The sequence below is a fragment of the Nicotiana attenuata genome, unplaced genomic scaffold, assembly GCF_001879085.1.
Source record: "Nicotiana attenuata strain UT unplaced genomic scaffold, NIATTr2, whole genome shotgun sequence".
In the NCBI taxonomy this organism is placed as follows: domain Eukaryota; kingdom Viridiplantae; phylum Streptophyta; class Magnoliopsida; order Solanales; family Solanaceae; genus Nicotiana; species Nicotiana attenuata.
Genome location: NW_017670483.1, coordinates 303,076 through 316,118, shown reverse-complemented (window position 1 = coordinate 316,118; position 13,043 = coordinate 303,076). Strand labels below are relative to the sequence as shown.

At 40.6% G+C, this 13,043-nt stretch overlaps 1 protein-coding gene across 4 annotated transcripts; it reads right to left on the bottom strand.

Moving 5' to 3' along the window:
- Positions 1-467: 467 nt before the first annotated feature.
- Positions 468-12,736, bottom strand: LOC109240081 (lariat debranching enzyme-like). 4 transcript variants are annotated; one of them, XM_019406699.1, is made up of 11 exons: positions 12,630-12,736; positions 12,441-12,538; positions 12,180-12,302; positions 11,562-11,719; positions 11,320-11,441; positions 10,905-11,098; positions 5,336-5,518; positions 5,132-5,250; positions 4,912-5,051; positions 1,713-1,808; positions 468-862 (listed from the first exon to the last, which is right to left on the bottom strand). In XM_019406699.1, exons 3-11 carry the CDS (start codon positions 12,300-12,302, stop codon positions 759-761), a joined length of 1,239 nt encoding a protein of 412 aa, XP_019262244.1. In that variant the 5' UTR covers positions 12,441-12,538; positions 12,630-12,736; the 3' UTR covers positions 468-758. The 4 variants fall into 4 exon arrangements, with proteins under 4 accessions (XP_019262244.1, XP_019262245.1, XP_019262246.1 ...); XM_019406700.1 differs by having other exon boundaries at positions 12,624-12,712; XM_019406701.1 differs by having other exon boundaries at positions 12,180-12,325; positions 12,441-12,714.
- Positions 12,737-13,043: the final 307 nt, after the last annotated feature.

Below are 13,043 nucleotides of genomic sequence, written 5' to 3'. Positions count from 1 at the left end.
AAACAGGTCGTTGTAATTACACAACTATGTAATTACTAGGATGTGTAATTACTATCCTAGTAATTACACCAATTCCAATTACCCGGTGACTTTCCAAACAGACCCTATATCTTTGCTAGTTTTTTTATTTTAGGATTCACATGCTCGTCAGTTAATTAAATGCTCCATAATCTTAGTGTGAAATTTGGACTAAAAATATATTGTTCGAGTGCTCATTGAATTTTTCTATCGATCATTTAAGGATTTGATTGGATAAATATTTCCTATTAAATAATTATTAATGAGTTTGAACTTGTACGTGTTACCTTTCAGTGCATATATAAATGGCTAAGCGTATAAAATTAGTTCGTCTGTCCATCAACCTCGTTAAGAGTCGTTCCACCCCGGTGGGTGAAGAGGCTGATGTCGGGCGAGCAATCGATATTATCTTGATTGGAGGGTGGTGTTAAATGGGTGCCAATCCCATCTAAAGGATAGTTTGGGAGGTGATAAAATTAATCATGAACTCCTCCGAGAAGGCTTAATCACCACCTAACCTTTTTCTCTGAAGGTTTTGCTTAGTGAGGTGAGAGCAAAAGTAGAAGGTACTACCGTCTAAATGGCCAAGAATAACGAGAAGGGGCACCGTTTCAAATGTCAAAACAATTTCGTGAAGTGAAGCTGCCCATTAAAACTGCAGTTGTCATTTACCCTTTATAGCGGCAATCCACCTTTAAGCTTTACATTAGGTGGTGATCTGAGCTTTAGATTAATCCTTCTTAAGCATCTTCCGAGTCCACTTGTTTTATATCGTCCACGTCCACGTCCACGTCCACGTCCACGTCATCTATGGGTATATCTTCACTCTCGTAATTACAGGAACCTGAAAATGCAGCAAAACTAGGTAAAGATCAAACCCAAAATATTAAAGTTTACTTATATTTAGAAAAAGCATGCAGCTCTTCTAGAATAAAAACATCAAACTAGAAATAGGAGAGTCAAATGTTATGACTCTAGCATACAAGATATCTCTATGCTAAAAACACGTCAGCTATACTTGGTTATATTGCACAGAGTACCCGTGTTGAGAGTATAAAATGACACTACAGAAAAGAAAATGTGAGTGCATATAAGGTAATATCCACAGTTTTCACTCAGCAGAACACGAAATTGAAGGTCTCTACAGCTGCAGATAATGCAAATTTTAAATCAACCAAGAAAGGCAATTCCCAAGAAAAAAAAAACCATGACTAACCTAAATATTTGTAGAAGTTCTAAGAAGGAACGCAGGTAAAAGCTATCACTCTTCAAAGGACTACGTATAAGTTTTTTGCTTGTCAATTCTTAATGTACACCCAATGTACCTAAACTAACCAGAGCTTAAACTTTAGCATCAGTTCATAATCCTTAGCCACGGTCAAACACATTATATATTCAATTCTACTCTAAGATGGCTCTATATTCTACGCCAGAGAATTGTTTTACAGGAGGAAAAGTGTAAAGGCTCTATTTTTTATGTCAGAGAATCGTTTTCCATGGAGGAAAACATAAATAACCATTAATTCAAGTGTTAGAACTTGTGGTTTCTTCTCTTCCCATGTCATAATAAACAAATAGTAAAACTTCAACCATTATCAGGTGAATACAGATAATGGATCAAAAATCACAAGACAACAATTTTTCCGGTCAAACAGAGGAAGAACATTTACATTCTGAAACAAATGAGGCTGTACCTGCAGCAGGCTCCCTTGATTCTGGCATTTTATTAAGAAGATACTCGAGTTCTAGAAACTGTAATAGAGCTTCTGTCTGAGGGTTTTTATAGAAACCTGTGAAGGAAACAGAAAGGAGAGAAAATCAACATCCACTGCTATAAACTATCTTACAACGTACTACTAGGTAGAGAAAAAGAACTAAAACTGCATAAGTTAATCTAGTATCTGATAGTTCGAGACTCCTACTGTCCATGCCAAAGAAACATTAAAAAATGGGAAAATCCATTGGTTTCTCTCTGGGACAGTTGCGAAACGGAAATGAGTCACAGGAAGTTAACACCACCATTTGCAGCAAAGCTTGGACATATATAACACAACTAAAACACTGGTATTACGAAAGCTGCAACAGGTGTACATAAAGAAACACTTCTTTGTATTTACCAGAGATAATCACAGACTAAATCATTTTATGGTTAAAAGAAGTCAGATAAATAGGAGTCAAGATAGATATTGATCGTAGATATAAAAGGGGGTGAAGTGGCTTTAAGAATAAAACAACTCAACATTACACCCAGTATATTCCCACAAGTGGTGTCTGGGAAAGGTAGTGTGTACGTAGACCTTACCCCTACCTTATGCAGGTAAAGAGGTTGTTTCTGAAAGACTTTCGACTCAGGTAAGCATAGTATCAATAAAGAAATGCAATAATGAAAATGAACAAGTCATGAAAAGGAAACATAAGCCATAGCAGGATATTAACAAACCAAAATAAAAGCAATATCAAGTAATAATATAAATCCAAGGATAAATCACAACTCGAGTAATATTAAAGCTACCGGTATGCAAGGATAATCCGCTAGACTACCTACAGGATGATCCGCTATACTACCTACTAACTTTCTACCCTAATCTTCGACCTCCACAACCTCTATTAAGGATCATGTCCTCAGTAAGCTGAAGATGAGTCATATCATGCCTAATAACTTCTCCCCAATACTTCTTAGGTCTTCCTCTACCCCTCCTTAGACCCATCATGTGTAACCTCTCACACCTCCTTAGTGGGCCATCTAGGCATCTCATCATCACATACTCGTACCATCTCAGCCTCATTTCCCGCAACTTATCCTCCACAAGGGCTCACCTTGTCCCGAATGTCATCATTCCTGATCATGTCTCACCTCAACATCCTCAGTTCTGCTACTTTCAACTTCTGGACATGGAAGTTCTTAACTGACCAACACTCAATATAACATAATCGGGCTAATCACCACTCTGTATAACTTACTTTTAAGTTTTGGTGACACCTACTTATCACACAAGACACCGGAGGCAAGCCTCCATTTCATCCATCCTGCTCCAATACAGTGTCTGACATCCTCATCGATCTCCCATTACCTTGGATTACTGACCCAAAATACTTGAAACTACCTCGCTTGGGGATGACTTAAGTATCAAGCCTCACTTTCACTACATCCTCATGAGTTAAGCTATTGAACTTGCACTCCATGTACTTTGTCTTAGCCTTGCTCAACTTGAACCCTTTAGATTCCAGGGTTATCTTCAAACCTCCAGCCTGACGTTAACTCCACCTCGCGTCTCGCCGATCAGCACTATATCATCTGCAAATAACATGCACCATGGCACCTCTCTTTAATGTGCCGCGTAAATACATCCATCACCACGATAAATAGGACCGAGCTAAGTGTTGATCCTTGGTGTAACCCCATCAGGACCGGGAAGTATCCCGAGTCTCATCCTATTGCCCTAACCGGGTCTTAGCTCCATTATAGATATCCTTAATCACTCTAATGTACGCTACAGGGACACATCTCGCCTCCAAACACCTCCATAAAACTTCTCTTGGAACTTTATCGAATGTTGTCTTCGGTTCAATGAACACCATATGGAAGTCCCTCTTCCTCTCCCTATAATATTCCACCAACCTCCTTATAAGATAAATGGCTTTGTGGTTGATCGCCCCGCATTAATCCGAACTAGTTCTCGGATATATACACTCTCCTCCTTACCTTCATCTCCACCACCCTCTCCCAAACTTTCATAGTGTGACTTAACAGCTTGATACTCATGTAATTGTTGCAATTTTGGATATCTCCCTTGTTCGTATACAGCAGGATCATTGTACTCCATTCTCAGGCATTTTGGATGTCCTAAAAATAACATTAAATAGGCCTTTGAGCCACTCCAAACCTGCCACCCGCACTCTTCCAAAACTCCACCGGAATCTTGTTGGACTCGGTCGCTCTTCCCTTGTTCATCGTACGCATAGCCCACTCCGCCTCCTCGGCCTTTATCCGCCTAAAATACCCAAAATCTAGGAGACTCTTAGAGTGCTCCAGATCACCTAGCATAATGTTCCAATCCTCATCCTCGTTCTACCAATACTTTTCCTTCCTCGTCTTTGATGCACTTCACTTGGTCTAGGTTGTGGACCTTCCTCTCTCTCATCTTGGCTAGCTTATACAGCTTCTTGTCCTCGCCTTTGCCCTCAAGTTCTTCATACAAGCATCCAAACGCTGTTGTCTTCACCGACGTGACCGCTAACATCGCTTCCCTCTTAACCGTCTTGTACCACTCCATGTTGTCCTCTTCTCCTCGTCTTTGCTCTCTAACAACTTCAAATACGCCGCCTTCTTAAGACTAAAACAACTCGATGTTGTAAATAGTGATAGACTAACAAGTAGAGCAACACCTTTTTAATGTTCTCGTCTGACCACCATCTGAAAGAATACTTCATTTCAAATATCGTTGTTCAAGTTTACCGTTTTAAGAGAAAACCAATGATTTAGCATGCATAGGGAGTACAGATTGCTTAATGACAAGTGAGATCACAAATTACTTTTTGGTTTATTTAGATGTTTGGAAGTATTACAGTGGGATTCACAGCTTTTAACTGTATATCATAAGTGGAAGAGTATTATGCTTTAGGAAAGATAGACATTAGTTTGGCCTGGTAAAAATGGAAAGCATGGCATTCAATTTGAAATAGCAATAAGGTTAACTGTATTTGGAGACTTAAAAATGAAGATACCAGTGAGCTTCTACTGGACAGATTTCAACCTCACTTGTTGAATAGTTCCGAATAAACTCATTTTTTATTCTAGATGACAATGACAGACACTCAATCGACTGCACCAAGCATCTTATGACACAAAAGAAACTAAGCACATAGATAATGTCCTGGTATACAGATCATCACCGTGGAAGACATCATTAGCAACAGGGTGAGAAGGATTGTAGCACGGTGCAGTCTGAACAAATTCAAATGGTTTGGATCCCCTTGTCTGCAGCTTATTTCTTACAAACTGGTGGCATTGTTCTGTGTCAAGATGTACACCACTACAATATAAAATGAGGTGAGTTGTGTACAAGCTGGTTTCCTGAAATACAATAAAAACAGAACAAAGAAATGTACATACCTATAGTTCGCACGCCTGGTTGTCAAGGGCAAGACAGCATTATACTTTCTTGTGATTGCCAACCATTCTTCATCAAATTGAAGTTCATGAGGTCCTGGTCCGGACTCAATTTCAATAACCTATGAAGCTCAGCCACCCAAATCAAAACATTAACTTTATGTGCGAACTGTAGAAAAGGTCTGTAAACAGGGTGCAGAGAAATACCTGCAAAAACTTTCTACCAGGGAGGCACTTGTCAAGGGCAAGAAACTTTGTGGAAGGACCATCCTTCTCATGCTGAACTAAAGCAGCAAATTTGCAGTGCAGATGTGCAGAAAACCAGTAAGAAGGCCTCAACTTTGCCAGTAATTCAGCAGCAGGTCTGCTTCCCAGAGTTCCTTCCTGAATCTGAAAGACTACATATCTTAAATTATCAGAGCATTAAGGGATCGAAAAAATAAAATAAATATAATTCTGGCTTCAGAAGACGAATATGACACAAGCACAAAGAAGTCAAAGGAATGTACACACATACATGTGCTACTTATGGCTTCAACACAATTTCTATCAACATAACGGATATCAAGATATGTTCTTGGCGTAGAGAACTAACAGGAAGTCCAAGGATAACAAAATATTAGACCAAAGAGTCGTCCAATTAAATGTGAAAGGGAAGACAACAAGTGAGACAATCAGGTTGCTCCAGCGATAAAACACTCCGCTCCAACCAACCAAGAGGTTGGCAGTTCGAGTCACCAAGGGAGCAAAGTGGGTTCTTGGTAGCAGCCATTCTTGACTTACAGGGAGGAGGTTTGGGAGGTGGGGTTTACTATATCCGGGGAACCAAAAAAAAGGACAATAGTAGTGGTCTGGGACGTGCTGAACCCTCTAGAAAGGAATGCCATGGAAAAACCACTAACTTAAGCTGGAGGCAGAAAAGCACACTACACAAGACTTTAGTAGGGAGCTGAAATATTTGCAGATGACAAAATGCACCAAACAACTACATATCTTGTACACCTGCAAGATTTTTCTATTTCTTTTTCATTAGCTAAATTGGAACTTGATCTGTCATCACCGGAATGTCTCCGGCAAATGGCATCCCAAGAATTACTCCAGATGTGCAATTACAGCCATTGAGCAATTTGAAACAATTGCAGTATCTCTGGCTTGAATAATTGTAGCAATGAAATCAAACTCTAGGGGAAGACCATTGATAATATGAAGCACAAGATCATCAAGTGAAACAGGAGATCTAGAGCTTGCAAGTTGATCTGCTATTTGTCGAACATGTTGAATGTAGGCAGTAAGTCATGTTATCCTTTGATACTCTAGCGAGACTATCTCGGAAACTCATTAGATGTGCACAATTTGGAGTTGCAAACAAATTCTTAGCCGTCATGACAAAAGGCACAATCTCAGCGGAAAGAGTGAAAATTAAAGCAGTGCGAAGAAGACTATCTTGACGCTTCCAAAAAATCGAATCTGGCTGAGAAGGTGTGTCTATGTATTTTTTAAAATCGTAGCCAACAAGAGCAGACTCCCATAAGGTATGCCAGGAAAAATAGTTGGTGGACGTCAACTTAATTGGGGTAAGAGAACCTGGTCAGAAGAACCTTTTTTTTTAGAAGGAACCTGGTCAGAAGAACCTTGAGTTGCAGAAATTATCGAAACAGAGGAAGGTGATTTATCTGACTGAATGTTCATTTAGGTATTATAAGATCCTCTTGAGAGGAAGATTCCAATGTGCATTGATGAACCACTGAGTTGAAAAAAAAATTATGCCGCATGGTTTTCCTGCTCCGGTGGAAGTTTATAAGAATGCGGGTAAGGCAGGCTTGGAGTGGCTCTGGGTTTTTTAATGTCATTTTTAGAACGAAGAAGATGCCCAAAGAATGGAGGTGGAGTACGATGATTCTGTTGAACAAGAATAAGGAAGAATAAGGGTGATATCTAAGATATGTAGTCTTTCAGATTCAGGAATAAGCTTGGATTCATGTCGGGTCTTTCTCTAACTCATCTTCAATTGTAGAAGTGAGGGTGAGGAAGAGTGTGTCTATTTTCGAGAACCAGTTTGGATTCATGTCGGGTCATTCGACTACGAAAATCATTCACCTTATAAGGAGATTAGTGGAGCAGTATAGGGAGAGGAAGAAGGATTTGCATATAGTATTCATTGACCTAGAGAAAGTATACGACAAAGTCCCAAGGAAGGTTCTATGAAGATGTTTGGAGGCTAGAGGTGTGCCTGTAGCTTACACTAGGGTGATTAAGGACATATATTATACAGCTAAGACCCAAGTAAGAATAGTAGGAGGAGACTCGAAACACTTCACAATTGTGATGGGGTTTCCTCGGGGATCAATTCTTAGCCTCTTTTTATTTGCCTTGGCGATGGATGTTGACGCGTCACATTCAAGGGGAGGTGTCATGACGTATGTTATTTGCAGATGACATAGTTCTAATTGACTAAACACAAGGCAGTGTTAACAAGATTGACAGGATTGTCGAGCTAGGATTGTCAGGTTCAACTTTCCAAACGCAAACGGGTTGGTTATTGAATGGAAGGGAGGTAATGTGATGCCAAAGCTCTCCCCAAGCCCCTCTTATGGGATATCACTAGGTTTGTTCTTGTTGGTTTTCAGCTCCGATACCATAAAGAATATGAAAGTCATAAATGTTCTCTCATTTATTTACTGAAGAATGGTGTTGCTTTTATACAAAGAAATAGCTATCAAAAATACGAAAAAGCATAATTCAAATAACTTGATTACAGCAATTACAATCAAAGAGAATCAATAGAAATGGTAACATTATCAGCCAGCTGGAGCTAGCACAGATGTTTCCTTATTATCAATTGCATCGTTTATAGGTGTATAACAATCTTGAAAAGCCACATCCAGATTAATCTTTCACATGTACATTGGATTTGTTCCAACAGAACCAACAATTTCATGAAGTTAATTTCTAAAAAACTTGGTTCCACAATTAAATCTGAAAGATTAAAAGGCACGGCATGCAGTATTTTGAATGAAACATGTAGCTAGTGACGCTTCTAAATATCGTTTCTTTGTTTTCTTTCTTTCTTTTTTGGTGGGAACGGGATTGATTCTAGTGTTGTTTATAACATTCAACAATATTTATTACATGAATCTTTTGATTTAGCTTGTCTATTAACCAACCAAATAAAAAAGAAAAAAAACTGTATATCGTGATGTATGTACATTATTGGACATCTGGGGCATATTGAGGATAACTTCATACAACAAGGGCATTAAAGGAGAATTTCCCCGTCAAACATGAAGAGTGTGTGTGTAACGACAAATATGGTGTTCATCACAGAGTCACAGACAAGAGAACCTCTTGGAGAACTGTCAATTAGAGAATACAACAACAACAACAACAACAACAACTACCCAGTATAGTCCCACAAAGTGGGGTCTTGGGAGGGTAATACGTACACAGGCCTTACCCCTACCCGAAAGGGCAGAGAGGCTGTTTCCAATCGACCCTCGGCTCAGGAAAGAAAAGGAAAAGGAAAAACAAAAACAAAAAAGCATTAATGACTCTAGCAGAAATCGCATAAATAATTATCTAAACATAAAACCATAAATTAAATGGCATGCAATAATATCGACCAGTAACTACCATAAGGGGGCACAATACAATACGCAAGTCATCTATGGAGAGCCCTACCAAATCCCACCTAGCCCCGGGAATGAAGTACGAAAAGTTCTAGAAGCCCCTATCCTACAACCCTGATACTAGACCTCCAGACTTTCCTATCAAGGGCTATATCCTCGGAAATCCGCATTCTTGCCATGTCCTGCCTAATCACCTCTCCCCAATACTTCTTAGGCCTCCCTCTGCCTCGACTCGAGCCAACCACCGCCAGCCGCTCACAACTCCTTACCGGGACATCAGGGCTTCTCCTCCGCACATGCCCGAACCACCTGAGCCTCGCTTCCCGCATCTTCTCATCCACTAGGGCCACCCCCACCTTCTCCCGAATAACTTCATTCTTAATCTTATCTAACCTGGTGCGCCCGCACATCCACCTGAGCATCCTCATCTCCGCAACCTTCACTCTCTGAACATGCGATTTCTTAACCGGCCAGCACTCCGCCCCATACAACATGGCAGGTCTAACCACAGCTCTATAAAACTTCCCCTTGAGTTTCGGTGGCACTTTCTTGTCACACAAGACTCCTGATGCAAGCCTCCATTTCGACCACCCCGCCCCTATACGGTGAGTGACATCCTCGTCGATCTCTCCGTCCCCTTGAATCACCGACCCAAGATATTTGAAACTGTCCCTCTTGGAGATGACCTGAGATCCAAGCTTCACGTCCCTGCCTACTTCGCTCGACTCGGCGCTAAACTTGCACTCCAGGTATTCTGTCTTAGACCTGCTTAGTTTGAAACCCTTAGACTCGAGAGTCTGTCTCCAGACCTCCAACCTCTCGTTAACACCGACCCTCGTCTCGTCTATCAAGACTATGTCATCAGCAAATAGCATACACCATGGCACATCCCCTTGAATATGGCGTGTCAGTGCATCCATCACCAAGGCAAATAAGAAAGGGCTAAGCGCGGATCCTTGATGAAGCCCCATAACCACCGGGAAATGGTCTGAGTCGCCACCCACCGTCCTAACCCTAGTCTTAGCTCCATTGTACATGTCCTTGATCGCTCTGATGTAGGCTTCCGGCACGCTCTTCGCCTCCAGGCACCTCCATAGCACCTCCCTTGGGACCTTGTCATACGCCTTCTCCAAGTCAATAAACACCATGTGCAGGTCCTTCTTCTTATCCCGTTTCACCAATCTCCTGACAAGGTGGATAGCTTCTGTAGTGGAGCGGCCCGGCATGAAACCGAACTGGTTCACGGATATGGACGTCATCCCCCTCACCCTCGCCTCAACCACCCGCTCCCAGACTTTCATGGTGTGACTAAGTAATTTGATACATAGTTGTTACAACACTGGATATCCCCTTTGTTCTTATACAAGGGCACCACTGTACTCCACCTCCACTCCTCCGGCATCCTCTTAGTCCTGAAGATCACATTGAACAACCTAGACAGCCACTCCACTCCTGTCCTACCCACGCATTTCCAGAACTCCACCGGGATTTCGTCTGGCCTGGTCGCTCGACCCCGACTCATCCTACGCAAAGCCCCCACGACCTCCTCCACCCTAATGCGCCTGCAGTACCCAAGGTCTCTATGACACTCTGAATGCCCCAGCTCCCCTAGCTCTATGTCTCGATCCCCCTCCTTGTTAAGCAGGTCTCGAAAGTACGACTGCCACCTCTGCTTGACTTGAGACTCCCCCATCAGAACTCTACCATCCTCGTCCTTGATGCACCTAACTTGGTCTAGATCCCGAGCCTTCCTCTCCCTCACTTTAGCCAACCGGAATAACTTCCTGTCCCCGCCTTTCTCCCCCAATTCCTCGAACATAAATGGAAAATATCTCACTACTCAAACAATTCATTAATGGAAGACAGCAAAAATTTATATTTTGCTCTGGTTTTTTACCTTGTGTGTGCGTTCGTGCAAGTGTGTGTGCATGTGTGTGTGTGTGCATGTGTGTGTGTGTGTGTCACAGATATAGAGAGAGACAGAGACACAGAGAGAGAGAGAGCGCATGTCCATGTGTCTGATAAAGTTAATAAAAATAGCATATAAAACTAAAAGGAGTAAGGTATTTTCCGTTAGGATAAGCAGATCTGCATATAAGATTTTATAAAGGTATATCAGCCATGGAAAAAGTGAACCTGCTAATGATTACCTCTTGCTCAAAGAAAGGCTTCTGACGAAGAAGAGCTTTCAAGTTCCCACAGTCAGTGATGCCAACAGGCCAGTCATGTGAAAGAAAGATATCAATTGGTTCCTCAACTTCCAAGAGCTTGTGAACATCATACTCGCGAACATGATAAATAGATCGAATATCCCGTTGATTATAAGGTAGCTTCTCGTAGTGCCCTGCCCAATATCAGGCACATCACAGATAACAATCGTGTATATCCAACTTCAAGTTTTTAAAGCTTATATTCAGTAGCAAATCTAGAGGAGCTAGGAACAGTCAATTAGTCAACTAATACAATTTGCATTTTGGCAGAACCTACAAGGTTGCTTTCACTAACACATCAACACTAAAAATGCCAATATCTAAATCCAGGTAATATTTGCTTAGACTGACATACCCCGATTGTAGTCGTGTGATTTATAAATTCCGGAAAGGCCACCAATACGAATGTTGCCAAACTTGATTACTCCAGCAAATCCAAGGAAGTATATCTGAGGTGCTGCCCATCCTCCATAGTACCTGGAAGCACAAACAACCACTGGATTAGTTAAGCAAGTTGAGGAAAGCAGCATACTAAAACTGACGTACCCTAAAGTAGCATACATTGACTGCAGCTGTCATATATGGAGACCGACTTACAATTCCCAAAGGTAATTGGATGCTTCATGATTTCCTCCAATAAATATAGTTGGAAATGGTGCTACTTTCTCTCCTGAGTAATACTTCCAGAAAGAGTTCATGCTCCGGTATTTAACTGGCACATTTAAGCTTTCTAGATCCTTCTCATTCCTAACAGCCTGTGTGCACAAATAAAATATCTCAATTCATACTAGTCAAGCTGAAGATTTTAAGTGTTTTAGAGCATCAAACTGTTGAAACTGCTCAGCCAAATCAACCCATTCAAAGGCCAAGAATGATTTAAGCATCATTAATAATGGAATCCCATATCAATTACCAACATCATGAAGCATAGAAGATTCAAAACACCAAAAAGATGTATTAACAAAGAATGATTCAAAATAATGAAGAGCACAATTAAACTGAATAGAATCTGTTACAATGAATGAGCTAAGCCTCATATTCCAATGAATGAACGATAAGCATAGAAGATTCAGAACAACAAAATCCCAGTGTAGTCAATATTGGTTGGTATATGTAAAGAAAATGAGCCAAAGCCCGATTTCCATTATTAACTCGTGCAGACAAATCAAATAACAACTGATGTGTCAAAATCTAACGAGGAACAAATGTATCTACCTGAAAGTCACCGCAACATAAAAGGAGATCAATCTTTATATTCTCAACTTCTTGCAACTGCAATAGGGTGGCATAGACATTATCCAAGTCTCCGTGCATACACCCTTCTACTGCTATCCTCATCTGTATTTAAAACTTTTGAGCAACTGAAAATCCATAAATAAATACTCTAAAGAAGAAAGAGGTGATCTCATCATTACTGATTTTCCTCAACAAACCAGTGAAACACATAGACGCACATAAATAGTAAAGAAAACTCACTGGATAGTGTTGAATTGCAAGATTGTATACAGAGTATGTCAAACAGGTTTAACTGCTTTCCTTGTGAGAACAGACGACAACTGCTACTAACGAGGTTCCTGTGAACAATAACATATGGACATTAATTATTAATTAATGTTATTAATAACAAACTCCTTCTAAAAAAATGTTCTTAGCAACTACTAATACAAGACTCTTGTTTTGTTCGTCGGCACTGGACCCTGCCTTTTCTAAACCTTTTCCTATACAATAGCTGATGTCGCTCCTCATGGATCTTATCCTACATGGCTGGATCTATTGTTATCACAAGTAAAAGCTTGTGTCTTAGGCCCCCAAATTTGGGGGACCCAATTTTTTAGAAATAATAGGTTTATAGGTATTTAAAAAATAATTAAATTTAATACTTTTTAATACAAAAAAGTAGAATTTTTCATATAAGGAAAATAAAACTTTTTAAATATATAAATAAAGTAACCATTTGAGTGTGACGACCCAAAGGGTCATCACCTGTTTTCTTACCCATTCTGTACTTCCGAGGCCTTGAAAACCTCATTTAGGGTTGCCTCGATTTGCTTGTGCAGTCCGGACGCGTAGCCGGAAGGC